The sequence below is a fragment of the Sarcophilus harrisii genome, chromosome 5, assembly GCF_902635505.1.
Source record: "Sarcophilus harrisii chromosome 5, mSarHar1.11, whole genome shotgun sequence".
NCBI lineage: Eukaryota > Metazoa > Chordata > Mammalia > Dasyuromorphia > Dasyuridae > Sarcophilus > Sarcophilus harrisii.
Window position 1 is genome coordinate 179383092 of NC_045430.1, and position 14952 is coordinate 179398043.

Sequence of the window (14952 nt, forward strand, 5' to 3'; positions counted from 1 at the left end):
AGAGAGAGAGAGAGAGAGAGAGAGAGAGAGAGAGAGAGAGAGAGAGAGAGAGAGAGAGAGAGAGAGAGAGAGAGAGAGAGAGAGAGAGAGAAAGAAAGAGAGAGAGAGAGAGAGAGAGAGAGAGAGAGAGAGAGAGAGAAAGAAAGAAAGAAAGAAGAAAATAAAAAATGTCCTTCAATCTATTAGACTCCATCAGTTACTTCTCTGGAGTCAAGAAAACATTTTTCATTGTGTAAATACTTTGAAATTGTCTTGGGTCATTGTGTTGCTGAGATTAGCTAAATCATTCATGGTTTATCATTGCATAATACTGTTGTTAATAGATATACTTTTCTCCTGATTCTGCTTACTTCATTTTGCCTCAGTTCATGTAAGTCTTTTCATGTTTTTCTGTAAGCAACCCACTTATCACTTCATAAGGCACAGTAATATTCTATCAGAATCATATACCACAACTTGTTCAACCATTCCCCAGTTGAGGACATAAAGGTCAGCTTGGTATTGTTTTATCTTTTTTTATTTTTATTTAATTTTTTTCTAAATCTTAACCTTTGTAATAAGAAGGCAGTAGTTTGACTATACGGTTGATTCAGGAATGATTCCTGTATCAATAACAAGTCATTTCTGTTAAAATATAGTGTGTATGTGTGTGTGTGTATTTTGGTACTTGTCATTTTCAGCATCAGATCCCCTCTTCTTCTTTAAAAATCATATACCTTAATATTCTTAATAGCTAATACTCATGATAACTAACATTTATATAGCACTTTGAGGGTATTGTTTTTTTTTGTTTTTTTTTTTTTCCTGAGGCAATTGGGGTTGAGTGACTTGCCCAGGGTCCACAGCTAGAAAGTGTTGTGTGTGAGGCCAGATTTGAACTCGGGTTCTCCTGATTTCAGAGTATTCTAACAACTGCGCCACATAGTTGCCTCAAGCACTTTCTTTTTGCTTAATATCTCATTTAAGTCTCACAACAGTTCTGCTAGATAGCTGATATTGTTAATTGTCTCTAATATACAGATGAGAGCACTGAGACACAGGAAGATTAAGTGACATTCCCAAGATTACATAGATAGTAAAAATGAGGCCATGTTTGAAGTCAGATTTGACTCTGGCCCAAGGTACTTTATTCATGGAACTATCCAGCTGTACTATTTAATTCTTAAAGCAGGAGTATTTTATCCATACCTTATTAATGAGTATTAAATCTCTTCACTTGTCAAAGAAGAGCTCAAGAAATTATTTCAGAGACTTGTTAGAGCTTGAAAACTGAAAATTTTTTTTAAATACATAATATTCTTGCCTCTTTTCAAATGATTAAATATGTGGACCAGTCTATCTGATTTTTATGCCGTTGACATTGAAGCTGGCAAGTTTAGCAGATTGTTAGCAATATGTCCTAGGGAAAAATCAAGTTGCTTTTCATTTTGAGTAGATGTAATTTGGTAATGTCTTGAGAAACACTATACCATTCTTTTGATACCGGGTATAAATCCTTCTAAATTATATTTCAATTGTGAAAATTGAACTTAAAGCATGAGACCATTTTTGTTGTCACTTTATTCAGTTGGTTTTTAATATCTAATTAATGTAAGGAAAATGATCAATTCAGAATGTATGTATGTGCATATGTAGATGTGTATACACACTTATTCACATCCTCACACATGGCACTAGATCGTTTAAACTAAATTACTTTTCTTTAGTGGTCATCTCTATTTCTGTGCTTGAGACAGGAGAGCAAGTCAAAATTTTTTAAATACATTTATTAGTTTCTCCATTATGTCTTTCTGTTGGAGACATAGTAGTACAATGCTAATCACCCTTTTTTTCCTTGATATTCTCGTTTCTCTAGATTTTCAAGATACCACTTTCCCTTTATTTCTCTCCTATTTTACTGTACTTTCTCAGTCTTCTTCCCTGAATCTTCATGCGGGTCATATCCACTAATTGTAGTGCCCTATAAGTTATTGTCCTGGGCCCTCTCTTCTTTCTCTTTACTGCTTTACTTGGTGACTTCATCACCTCCCATGGATTTAATTATCATCTCCTTGCTGATAATTCTCAGATCTACTAATACATTCCTAATCTTTTTATTGAACTCCAGTCTCACATTTCCATTGCCTTTGGGCAATCTTGAGCCGGGTGTTAAATAGACATTTTAAACTTAATATGTTCCAAATGGAATTCTCCCTAAACCCTCTTCCCTCTTAACTTCTTCGTTACAGTTTATGGTATATCACATCACCTTCCAGACTTTCAGACTCACAAACTAGATGTCATCTTCAACTCTGAATATTTCTTTCCTTACTGCAGATCCTCCTTCATGTCTGGACTATTGCAGTAGCTTGCCTAAACTATTGCAGAACTGTTGTAACTTCCTGACACAGGTTTCTGCCCACTCTGGTTCATCATCTATTCAGCTGCCAAAGTTATTTTCCTAGTCCTGGTCTTAACGATTTGTCTCCCTACTTAAACACTAAGACTTTTTCCCTTATTTCTTTCCCACAATTACAGAACTATTATTTGAATCAAAAACAATGAGAAGAACTTGTTGTACATAATAGGTAAAACACAACTCTAAATAATGTAATCTGGTATTTTCTATGCACAAGTAAGCCTTACTTTTCATCATAATGCCCTTCTAGCAACTAAACTGCAAAACAAATCATCATAAAGTTAGAGTGTATTTTTCCATAAATATAATGCAACAATTTAGGGTGGTATTCTTGACCAAAGTCTCAATGTAAAAGTCATAAATAAAATGTAACTTGGGCAAAAAACATAGGCACTGTCCTATTATAGTATAGCAATTTTCTTTTTTTTTCTTCCAGATTTTAATTTCTATTTATTTAATATTGTATTTTTTCACAATTAAATGTAAAAACAACTTTTAGCATTTATTTGCAAAATTTTTGAATTCTAAATTCTTTCCATCTCTCATTCTCTCATTGAGAAGGCAAGCAACTTGATATAGATTATATGTGTGTAGTCATGCAAAAAATTTCCTTATTGGTCATGTTGTGAAAGAAAACAAAGCACACCTCCCTCTCCCCACAAAAAACTATGCTTTGATCAACTTTCAGGTGCCATCAGTTTTTTTTTTTTCTTCCTGGAGATAGGTAGCATTTTTCATCATAAGTCCTTTGAAATTGTCTTGGATCACTGTATTGATCAGAATAGCTAAGTCATTTACAATTGATCATTGTACACTATTGCTATTACTGTGTATAATGTTCTTCTAGTTCTGCTTATTTCACTTTGCATCAGTTCAGGTAAGTCTTTTCTGAAATCTGTTCATAATTTCTTATTAATAGTGTTCCATCACAATTATGTACAATAATTTGTTCATCTGCCCTCCAGTTGATGATTAACCCTTCAATTTCCAATTCTTTGTAACCACAGAAAGAACTACTATAAATACTTTTGTACATATAGGTTCTTCTCCTTTCTGTTTTTTTTTTTTTTTTTTTTTTTAATCTATTTGGGATATAGACTTGGTAGTTATATTGCTGGGTCAGAGAGCATACTCTTTTATAGACCTTTGGGCATAGTTTTAAATCGTTCTCTAGAATGGTTGGATCAGGATCAGTTCAAAACTTAAATCTTTGGTTTAATTAGCCATTCTGATAATGTGTGAGGTGGTACCTCAGAGTTCTTTTAATTTGCATTTCTTTGTTCAGTAGAGCTTTTGAGCATTTCATATGACTATAGATAGCTTTGATTCTTTTATCTGAAAACTTCCTGTTTATTTGACCATTTGTCATTTGGGAAGTGTTGATTCTATTCTCTGTGTATTTGAGAAATGAGTCTTTATCAGAGAAACTTGTAAATTTTTTTTTTTCTAAAGGTATCGTTACTAACTATATTTCCCTCCATCCTATTTCCCCTGTTTATCCTACTTTCCTCTTTTCCTCCTGCCTATCCTCAAAGTATTTTATTTCTGCCTCTCATTTCCCTCAATCTTACCTTCCTTTTTATCAGTACTGCTTCTCTCCTCTTCCCTCCCCTCCCCCTTCTTCCTTCCTATAGGGTAAGATAGATTTCTGTATTCCCTCTTTGAGCCAGATTTGGTGAGAATAAGTTTCATTTGCTGTTCCTTACTTCCCCTATCACCCTTTCCTCTATAAAAAGCTGTTTTGCATCTCTTTTATGAGAAATAGTTTTCTCCATTGTGCTTCTTCCTATATATGAATTTAAAGTCTCTCCTATGTACCTTTTTATGCTTCTCTTGAGTATTTGAAAGTTACATTTTCTAATCAGTTATCACCTTTTCATCAGGTATGCTTAAGAGTCCTCTATTTCATTGAATATCCATTTTTTTCCCCTGAAGGATTATATTGTTTTGCTGGTTATGTAATTCTTGTTTGTAATCCTAGCTTCTTTATCCTCTGGAATATCTTATTCCAAGATTTTTGATCCTTTAATGTAGCAGCTGCTAAATCTTGTGTCATTTTAGACACATGATAATTTAAGTGGTTTCTTTCTGGCTGCTCTGGAGTTTGGTTATAGTATTCTTGGGAGTTTTCATTTTGGGAATCTCTTTCAGGAGGTCATGGAGGGATTTTTTTTTCCAATATTTATTTTACCCTCAGTGCAGTTTTCCATGATGTTTTTTTGAAAGATGGCTGTCTGGATTCTTTTTTTTTTTTTTTTTGACCATGGTTTTCAGGTAGTCTAATAAATCTTACATTAACTCTCCTGGATCTATTTTCCAAATCAGTTGTTTTTCTAATGAGATATTTCACCTTTTCTTCTATTTTTTTCATTTTTGGAGGGGTTTTTATGTATTGTTTCATGATGTCTTATTAGCTTCTGTTTGTCCAGTTCTAATTTTTAAAGAATTATTTTCTTCAGTGAGCTTTTGTAACTCCTTTTCCATTTAGCCAGTTCTACTTTCTAAGGAGTTCTTTTCTTCTGTGTATTTTTGTATATATTTTTCCATTTGTCCAAGTGTACTTTTTTAGTTCTTTGTAGGATTTTTGTGCCTCTTTTTATCATTTACCATTTGATCTGTTCTATTTCTTAAGGTTTATTTTTGTTTATATATACATGTATTTTCTTTACCCAAGCTGTTGATTTTTTTTATGCTATTCTTGCATCATTTGTCATTTCTTTTTTCCAATTTTCCTCTAGTTCTCTTATTGGCTTTTCCTTTTGAGGTCTTTTAGGAATTCTTTTAGGGTCTGAATTCACATTTTTCTTTGAGGTTTAGACTTGGTTATCGTTTTAAACTTCCCTGTCATCAAAGTAATTTTCTGTGGTCAGGTTCTTCTTTTGTTGTTTACTCATCTTTGACTTTTAATTTGATGTTACAGTTGTTTCTGGAGTTGCTCATTCTACTCCCAGAGTGGAGGAGGCACTGTTGTAAGCTTTGAGTGTTTTTGTGCAGCTAGTTTTGGGGCTTTGTGAGCTTTCAGTTTTTTCAAGGTGATATGATCATATGAAAGGTGTGTTTACTACTCTCCTGGCTTGTTCTATGGTTTGGGAATGATTAGAAGTGCTCTATTGTACCCTGGAACTATGATCAGGGTCCTCACTTCTCTAAGGTCTCAAGCCCTAATTTGCTAGTGCTGGGGATGGCACTCGGGACTGAGACTTAGATCTGAGTATGGGCAATATAATAAGAGTCCTATACCAATGCCAGCAAAGGCAGCCCTGTAATCTCCATGTGAGCAATTGCCCGATTTCTTTACCACCTGTGGGCTAAGAAGTCCAGAATCAGCTGCCACTGCAGTTTATTCTGTCATTTCCAAGGCCTGCTACTGGACTTTGTCTGGACTGATAAAACCTGTACTCCCCTCCCATTTTAGCATGGTAGACCTTTTCTATTGATTTTCTAAGTTGTCTTAAGCTGGAAAATTTTAACTCATTCTTTTGTGGGTTCTGCCACTACAGAATTTGTTTTGAGGTGTTGTTCAAAGTAGTTTGAAGGGGAATTTGGATGAGCTCAGGCAAATAAATTCCTTCCTTTCCTCTTGGCTTCATTCCATTTTCTTCCTCCCCTCCCTCTAAAAGAAATATCATTAATTAAAGTGCATTGTTATGCAACTGTGAACTTGTTATATATAATTTTGACATTTTAAAAAATATATATTAAATAAATTTAACATGATAAAAAAACTTTTTTTCCTTTCTTCCCTTACTTCCTTTAATATTAATGTAGATGCTCCTTCAAAATTATGAAACTCCTACTTCCTCAGCTTTCTTAATTCCCGTGACACATTGCTTCACTTTACTTCAGTCACATGTAAGTCACACATAATAAATCTTGCCATTATCCATGTATACTCCATTTATTTCTCTACTTACTAAGTACTTTGGCATTCAGTTTTACCATAACCTTCTGTTATTCTACTTTTCTCTATGCTTCACCCCTCTTATTCCAATTATTTTCTCTTAGCAAAATCTCTGTTTTCCCTTACCTCTTTCACAGGCTGTTAATTCTGCTCTGATTTCACTTTGGCCTCTGTCTAGTAGTTTGCCTTTTCAACTTTACACTATTCTTTGACCAGAACTGAAAAGAATGGGCTTTGGTTTAGATTGGCTTAGATTGCTTTTGGGGAAATTGCAGAGTCTTGTTATTGATGCCAAACTTCCCAAAACAGCAAAGGTCTGTCTTTGGGATATATACTTTTTACCTATGGTCTTTGGTAGTAAAACCTGGAATATCAGTGACTCCAAAAAACTGAAAATAAGAATCACCTAGAGAACAGTGGAAAAGTGAATTTCAAATACTTGTCATGTCCAAAACACTATGTAAGTACTGGGGAAATAAATATAAAAATAAGATAATTCCTATTCCCAAAGAGTGCACCCAATATATACATTAAATTTAATTTCAAGTTAGATGGAAAGATCTCATAATCCTTGGCAAAGCAGTTGGTGTAATAGCGTTTCCTTAATGTTATTTCCACTGATAGTGAAAGTTCCAGGAATTTTGATAACAAGAATTTTCGTTTTTCAGTAGCTGGCATCTACAGGAACAGTTGCCAAGCTTCAGTTCCCTAGAAGTCGCTTTTCATGTAGATTCTAGATTTTATTGCCATTTCAAAGGCTATTGCATTCCCATTTAGGATCACAGGTAGTCAAGCTGGTTTGTAGTTTGACTTGTCTGGCACATGCTACCTCCCATTTTCTTCAGTTAGGCTGGCTTGCCTGCCCTGTTGGTGCCATATGGTTGTCAATTGGGAATGACTGGTTCCTTCCCACATAAGCCATCTCCTCTAAGGATAGCTGTGGCAACTGGTCTGAAACAGAACCGGTGGTGCTGCCACTTTCGGGGCTCTTGTGTCTATATGCCTTTTGGTGGTATAAAGTAGATTGTAGGTGTGAACAGTGTACAGCATAGAACCAGCAAAGAACTTCCAAAAGGGGTGAGGGTAAAGGATGTCATTAAGAAATTGTATGATAGAGAAAATGGGCTGCTCACATAGTGAAGTTGAGGAATAGATAGATACCCAGAGACTTCTGCCAATGCCCTCTCCATCCATATTGGGGAGAATTGAGGAAGGTCTGTAGCATGTTTCATGGATTTTTGTTAACTTTTGAGAGGATGTAGATGGTTGGCCATCTGTTACTTATGATCATCTAAAGGATGTCCATATTGATGACATCAGAGGACTGTTATGATGTTGAATTTTTTTGATTTTTCATTTATTACTTTGACTCATTTTCATTTCATTTATCTTATCTTAAACATGAGTTCTTTTAATGTTGGTGATTTTTCTTCCTTTTCAAGATTTTCTTCTCTTTGGCATTTTTGTATTTCAAATATACTAATCTCCCTTTTACTTAGAGAATATTTCCACTGTAGATGCAATTTTTTTTTAAACATTTGTATGTGGGTTAAAATTGTCCCATCTACAATAAAAGAGACTGAAGTAGATTTCTGAGCCAGTGTTACAATGAAATCTACCTCAAGTCTTCCTCACAATCTGAGATGATTCTTCCTTTTAAGGCCTTATTTTTATATGGCTAGATAACTAGACAATCAGAAATGACTATACCAAGTACAGAATAATTCTGTCAATTGACATATGACACATAAGCTAGGATAAGGAAATTGATATATCAGTGGGGTTACAAGTTGGGTGAAGAAAGGAATATCTCCCCTCAAAATGGATGGGATTTTCCTTAAGTTAGGCAGTAGGCAATTATAGAAGCTATCATAGTTAATGACTTAAGTGATCATAAGATGGTCACCTGTTCATGTTGGACAAGAAAGAATGGTCTAGAGGTACAGAAATAAATTGGAATGACTTTTCGTGTGTTTTTCATTGAGAGCCACTTCTTCCACACTAGGTTTGGTCACTGTGACAAGGAAAAAGAAGGGTACCTCTAGTTAACTTCTTATAATTAAGCAAGTGAATTTAGAATCTGTAGTTCAGAATTTTAGGGCCTAATTACTTTTCCTAAATTAAAAAAATTTCATAGAGAGTTCTGAATTTGAATCTATGTTCATTAAGACCTTCATTTCATGTCATTCATTTGAACCTCATAATTTTTTATTTTATAGTTCTTATTTATCTTTCGAACCATTTTGAAAACTTTTTGTTCCATGCTATTCTGAGAATGTAGGGGATTCTGTATTTCATAATTCATTTGTTCTTTTTTCTTTATTATGAAATATTTCTCTTGAGGGTTTCATAATTTCCTTAAAGATTTAGTATTTATCCTTCATTCTAGTGAGTTAAGATGCTTTCTATTGACTTATCTACTGGTATCCTGTGTTTGATTTTTTTTTTCTTCCTGCAAAATTCTTGGAAAAAGCTGTCTACATATACTTGTTACCTCTACATTGTTTTTTTTTTTTTTAATTAACCCTTTGCTATTTGATTTCTGATCCTCCAGACACCGCAAAATTACCAATAATCTAATAATTGTCAAGTCTAATCATATTTTCTCAGTCTTTATCCATTTTAATCTCTCTACTTCATTTGATGTTATTAACCACCCTCCTCACCTTTAACTCTCTTTCTTCTCTATGTTTTTCCTCCATGGTTTTCCTATGTGTTTAGTATTTGTCAGTCTATAGCTAGATGATCATTCTTACTGCCCTATCTGTGAGTATTCCCCAATCTATCTTCTTTTCTGAGCGTTGCTCTCTTATCATAAGTCAGTTTTGTTGTGACTTAAGATGTTCCTAAGTCATCATGCTATGTCAAATTGCACAATAAAAAAATAAGGATTTATAGGGAAAATGGGGTTAGGGAATAATACTCAAAAACTGAGTGACATGTAAAAAGAAGATGGGAACCTAATAAACAGGGCAGTATAATTGTTTACATGTTAAATGGTAAAGAAATACATAAATATTACAATAAATAATAACTGCCTCCGTAGCCCTATGCAGTTGCTTAGTCTATACCCAGGTCTGCTGCTATGGGCTAGTGGAGACTATGACTAAAAAGGGGTGTGTGTGTGCGTGCGTCCGTGTGTCTCTGTGTGTGTCTGTATGTGTGTGTTATGGTGTGGTAAAGTACACAAGTGTAGACCAGTCCATATCACATAGTGTCTTCAACACTAGAAGATAGTCAATAAATATGGTACTTTACCTTGAAAAAATCCAGAAGTTAGTGTGTGGAGAAAGAGCTTTTTAATACTTTGCCATTTATACTTAATGTTTTCCACTGTTTCACTGCTCTGTTTCTTAACCAGTACCAAATAGTCTTGATTGTTTCCCATCTTTTTGCTTCCCTTCTAAATCTTGGTTGCATTGGTTTTGTTTGTGCAAAAAACTTTTTAATTTAATATAATCATACTTTTCATAATATTCTCTATTTCTTCCTTGATCATTAATTCCTCCCTGCTCCAAAGATCTGACTAGGTAAACTATTTCTTGCTTTGCAATTTGCTTATAATATCACCCTCTATGTCTGAGTTATGAACCCTTTTTGACCATATCTTGGTCTATACCTCGTTTTCTCTATACTATTTTCCAGATTTCCTAGAAGTTTTTGTCACATAGTGAGTTCTTATTCTAGAAGCTAGAGTCCTTGGATTTATTTTTTTTTAATAAATAATATAATATAAATTTATTATTATATTATTTATTTAGCAATAGATTGTTATAATCATTGACTACTATATCTTGTATGCCTAACCTATTCCACTGATCCACCACTCTCTTAGCCAGTGTCAAATCGTTTTGATGACTATTGCTACGTCTGATATAGCTAGGTCACCTTTCTTTGCATTTCTCCCATTAATTCCCATGTTATTCTTGACCTTTTGTTCTTTCAGGGGAATTGTTATTTTTTCTGATTTTATAAAATAATTTTTGGTACTTTGGTATGGCCCTGAATAAGTAATTTAGGTAGAATCATCATTTTTATTATATTAGCTTGGATTACCTGTAAGCATCTTATATGATAATAGCTTTTACATTTTTCTAAATACTTGTAAAGATAATTTGAATGTTCACCTTTGCAAAACCTTGTGTTCCAAATTTTTCTCTCTCCATCTCCCCCTCCCCAGACAGCAAGCAATCCACTATAGGTTAAACATGTGCAATTCTTCTAAACTATTTCCATATTTGTCTTGCCATGCAAGAAAAATTAGAGAGAAAAAAAACAGAAGAAAGAAAAAACAAATAACAAAAAGTGAAGATACTGTGTTTTGATCCACATTCAGTCTCCATAGTTCTCTCTCTGAATGTGGATAGCATTTCCTTCAGAAGTCTATTGGAATTGTCTTGAAATGTCTCATTGTTTACATGATTTTTAAAATTCTTTTTGAGCTCTTCTATTGCCTGGAATCAATTTATAATTTAATGTGAAGCTTTGGATCCAGGAATTTTGATTTTGCTTTCTTCTGAATGTGTTTAGATCTTCCTTACCATCTTAGTAGCTTTCAGAATTTTCTAGCCTATTCCTTGACTTTTAAGTTTGTGCTAAAATGGGGCTTTTTGCCCCAAAGAGAGGGGGCACTGTCTCAATCTTCAGGTTTTCTGTACAGAGGTAATTCTGGGAACCTGTAAGTTTTTGACCCTGAGAATTGTGTGAACAGCTAACTCTCCTGTACTGTGTACTGGTTTGTGAGTGACCACAGGAATGCTTTTCAACCCTGGAACTGTGACATGGTCACACTGGTCCCGTGGCCACACACAGTTGCTAGTGTTCCTCACACTGGGACTAAAACCCAGGACTATGATACAAGTTCAAGTACAGGCAACTCAACAGTCTTGCCCCATGGTGGCAGCAGAGGAACCCTTGTAAATCTTCTGACGCATTGTCTGATCCCCTTACACCTATGGGCTTACTGTTGCCACTGATCAGTCCCTTCAAAGCCTGTTCCTGGATTCCTGGGGCCCTGTCTGCCTAGTACAGGCTGCGCTGGACTGTTCTCTCCTGGTACAACAGACTTTTCCTGCCGATCTTCTAAGTTGTCTTGAGCTAGAAACTCATTTTGTGAGTTTTGTGGCTCTACAATTTGTATAGAATCCATTATTTAAAGGTTTTTATTGGAATTTGGGGTAGAGTTCAGGTGAATTTCTGCCTGTACTCTGCTGTTTTGGCACTGCCTTCCAACCCAGTTGTCTTTTAAAAAATTTCTCCCTAACTTTTGAATCTAGTGGGATACTGAAAACTTTTTTAATATTTTTGACATACAAATTCAGTAGATACTTTTTTTTGTTTTTTTTTGTTTTAATAATTGATTTTGAAAACTTCAATTTAATTTTGTTGTTTCTTATATTTAGTACCTGATTCTCAAGCTTGAAAGGCCTGCTATAGTCCAGAGTATCACATTTGGAAAATATGAGAAGACTCATGTTTGTAATTTAAAGAAATTTAAAGTCTTCGGTGGGATGAATGAAGAAAATATGACGGAACTTTTATCTAGGTAAGTTGTGATTTGGGGAAGTAAACAGTTAACATAAATAATGTGGGTGACACAGCACTGTTTTTTAATAGCTGTGATTATTCAAGGTTGAACTTGTATTTGACATGATTTTTTTCCCTCTCAATGTGATTTGTAATGTAGTAACACCTTAAAATTAATGTTTTAAAACATTTTAGATAGTATATTTACCATAACCAAAGAATTTTTCTTTACTTTTTTCCTCCTTTTATTATAAAAGGAAAAAAAATAATACTTTAGTAGTTCTCTATTAATTTTAAGTAGTCATTACTAAATAAAGCAGACTTTATTATAGTGATGATATACTTACATCAATCATTATTTCCAGACTTGAAAGTTATAGTGAGATCTACAATTTTCAGTCTAATGTTAGTATGAGGGAAGTCATATTATGAATTTTGGCTAATAGAAAGGAACAAGAATTAGTGAATGGATTTAGATTTTTTTTCCCTTGCATTCTCCTCTAAGACCCCAGTGAATTAGTTACAATCAATTTGAATTTACATAAATCATTGTGGAAATTTAAGGCCACCCATGAGCCCTGACACTAATCTCATATTTAATATATAAGTAAAATATTTCATATCCAATGTAAATAGAAATTTGTGATATCTTGTTGTTAACTATTTTAATTTCATTGGTGTTAAGATGATGTCAGTTGTTTAAGGAACTATTTGAACTTACGAAGAAAGAATGAATATTATTGGAATAACTACAACCAGTGGACAATAGATCTTTGAAAATGAGTGAAATTGAGAAAGAAGCAGTGAATTAATGATTAGGTTTTAATCATTTCATTTTTGTGAAATATCTAATATTAATTGATTATCAAAGTTTTTTAAATCAAATAAATAAATGGGATACATTTCCTACCTTTTCTATAATAACTGATAGTCCCTTCCTTTGTGTCATCTATTTTTTAAGTCTTTGAGATATGATTTTCAAGAGATTATGTTGTATAGATGAAAGTAGTTGAACCTAAGGTACACATATTTTAGCCTTACATTTGTATTCTTAAATTCACAACAAACTTTTGACATTATAAGTAGTTATAAGAGTAATTATTTTGTTTCATATAATGCTAAATTGGATTTTGACAGTCACATCCAAATTAGAAATTATAACAATGCATTATAGAAATTTAAGTATTTCAAACATCTCTTAAAATATCATCATACGATTGCTGAGTGGGTTCACATAAGTTTCACATATATTACAAATGGGAGAAAAGGAGGCATAGAAATGTTAAATAATTTGCTCATTGTCATACTGGTTCAGTGATAAAGCTGGATATAGAATTAGGAGGCTTAAAGTTACAGTCCCATCCTTTAACAACTAGTTCCACACTGCCTTTAGCACTTACTAAACATTAATGAAATGAATCTAGCATTATAATACTTTTTTCTTTATTGTATCTAGTGGTGTTGAGCAATGAAGTCAGATTTGGTAACTTTATTTATTTTTTCTCACAGTGGCTTAAAGAATGATTATAACAAAGAGACATTCACCTTGAAGCATAAAATCGATGAACAGATGTTCCCATGTCGATTCATTAAAATAGGTAATTTCTTTTAGCATTCTGGGATAAAAATAAATTTTCTATATACTATTTCCCATATTGAAACTGATAAATTTTGTTTTATTCAAGTAGAATATTTCTTTTTGTAGCTTTCTTATTTGAAAGTTTCTTGTAAAATCACTTGAGCTATATTGTAATTCAGTAGTGCTGGTCTTGGGCTATAAAATTGGATACTTCTGTAAGAAATATATCATATCTGGACATCAAATGCCAGTGACTTCTTGAAGGCCCATATAACTATTTAGGCAGCTCGTTTTGGTGTGGAAATATCAACACTTGGCTGCCTTAAAATTAGATACATTTTTAGAATATTTTGCACTAATTTGAGTTTTCCAGGAAAGTTGAGTGTCATTGTTATTTATAACTCTCTAAATAGTTTTTGTTGTTAAAATGAGATGGGGTTACCCAGATTCTTCCCAAATAAAAATAAAGTGCTTTTGTGCAGATGGCAATAATTTATCTGTCAGGGATTTTTTATGTAGCTGTTATTCTTTCTTAACTAAGAATTTTTCAATGACATTTTTTTAAAAAGAGATATATGAGAGATTTCTCAAGACCAAATATATGGGAAGAAAGGAGAACCAGCACTCACAACAATCCTCTCCCTCATTTATTTTAATTTTTCTTCTGTGATTAGCTTAGACCCATGTATTAATTAGAAAAAAAATCTTGCTTCTGGGATAGTATTTTTCATTTGCAACTCTAGTCATTATTCTAATGGAGAAGCAGTGTGGTGTAGTGAAAGGAGTAATGTACTTAAGAATCAGAAGATTTCAGTTTAAGTCCTGGGTCAGCTTCTTACTGATTGTGTGACCATGGGCAAATCATTTAACTACTCTGATATAACATGGGAGTAATAATTGCACCATTTCACCAGGTTCAGATGAGAAAGAGGCTTTTTATTGGTACTTAGGTTAAGGGAATTTACTGTTCAACTAAGTAATTAATTTTTAATATATTTTGTAATTTATTCATTGTATTATTTATTAATATAATTTGATATTATAGAAGGTAGTAATCAAGAGCCATATTTTTACTCAGTATTAGAAAATGGATACTACTTTTCACAATTGCTTGAATTTGTGTGTCAGGTGAGAGTTGGACTAGATGGATTCTGAGGCCCTGTCCAGCTCAAAGGTTCAAAGAGACAGTGAAACTAAACCCATACTATTTCTTATTGGAATATATTTGACGACAAGTTAATGGAATGTTTACAGTGACTTCTGAAATTGTTTTTCCCCAGATGTATTTTCTTATGTAGACAAGAATTTTTCCATTGCATAGGACATTGTAGACATATTTTCCTGCACTGTTGATAAACCTATTGACTAATAATAACAGCTTTGAGGATCTAAGGACAGAAAAACAATAATTCTGCTAAAGAATTACAATCCATGAGCAGTGTTGAAATATTAATATACTTGTACTGTTGCCTCTTAATTAGAATTTCTTTTCTACTTGAATTCTTTTTGCCCTTATTTCCTACTTCTCACTTATTAATAGGTAGTTAC

General features: G+C 33.4%; 1 protein-coding gene across 6 annotated transcripts in view; it reads left to right on the forward strand.

The window, feature by feature from the left end:
- MKLN1 (muskelin 1) overlaps window positions 1-14952 on the forward strand; it is a 289454-nt gene that overhangs the window by 129552 nt on the left and 144950 nt on the right. For all 6 annotated transcript variants that reach the window (XM_031941073.1, XM_031941074.1, XM_031941072.1 and 3 more), the window contains 2 exons: window positions 11702-11844; window positions 13335-13423. In XM_031941073.1, coding sequence (XP_031796933.1) covers window positions 11810-11844; window positions 13335-13423 — 124 coding nt within the window. In that variant the 5' untranslated portion in view covers window positions 11702-11809. The remainder of the gene's footprint in view (window positions 1-11701; window positions 11845-13334; window positions 13424-14952) is intronic.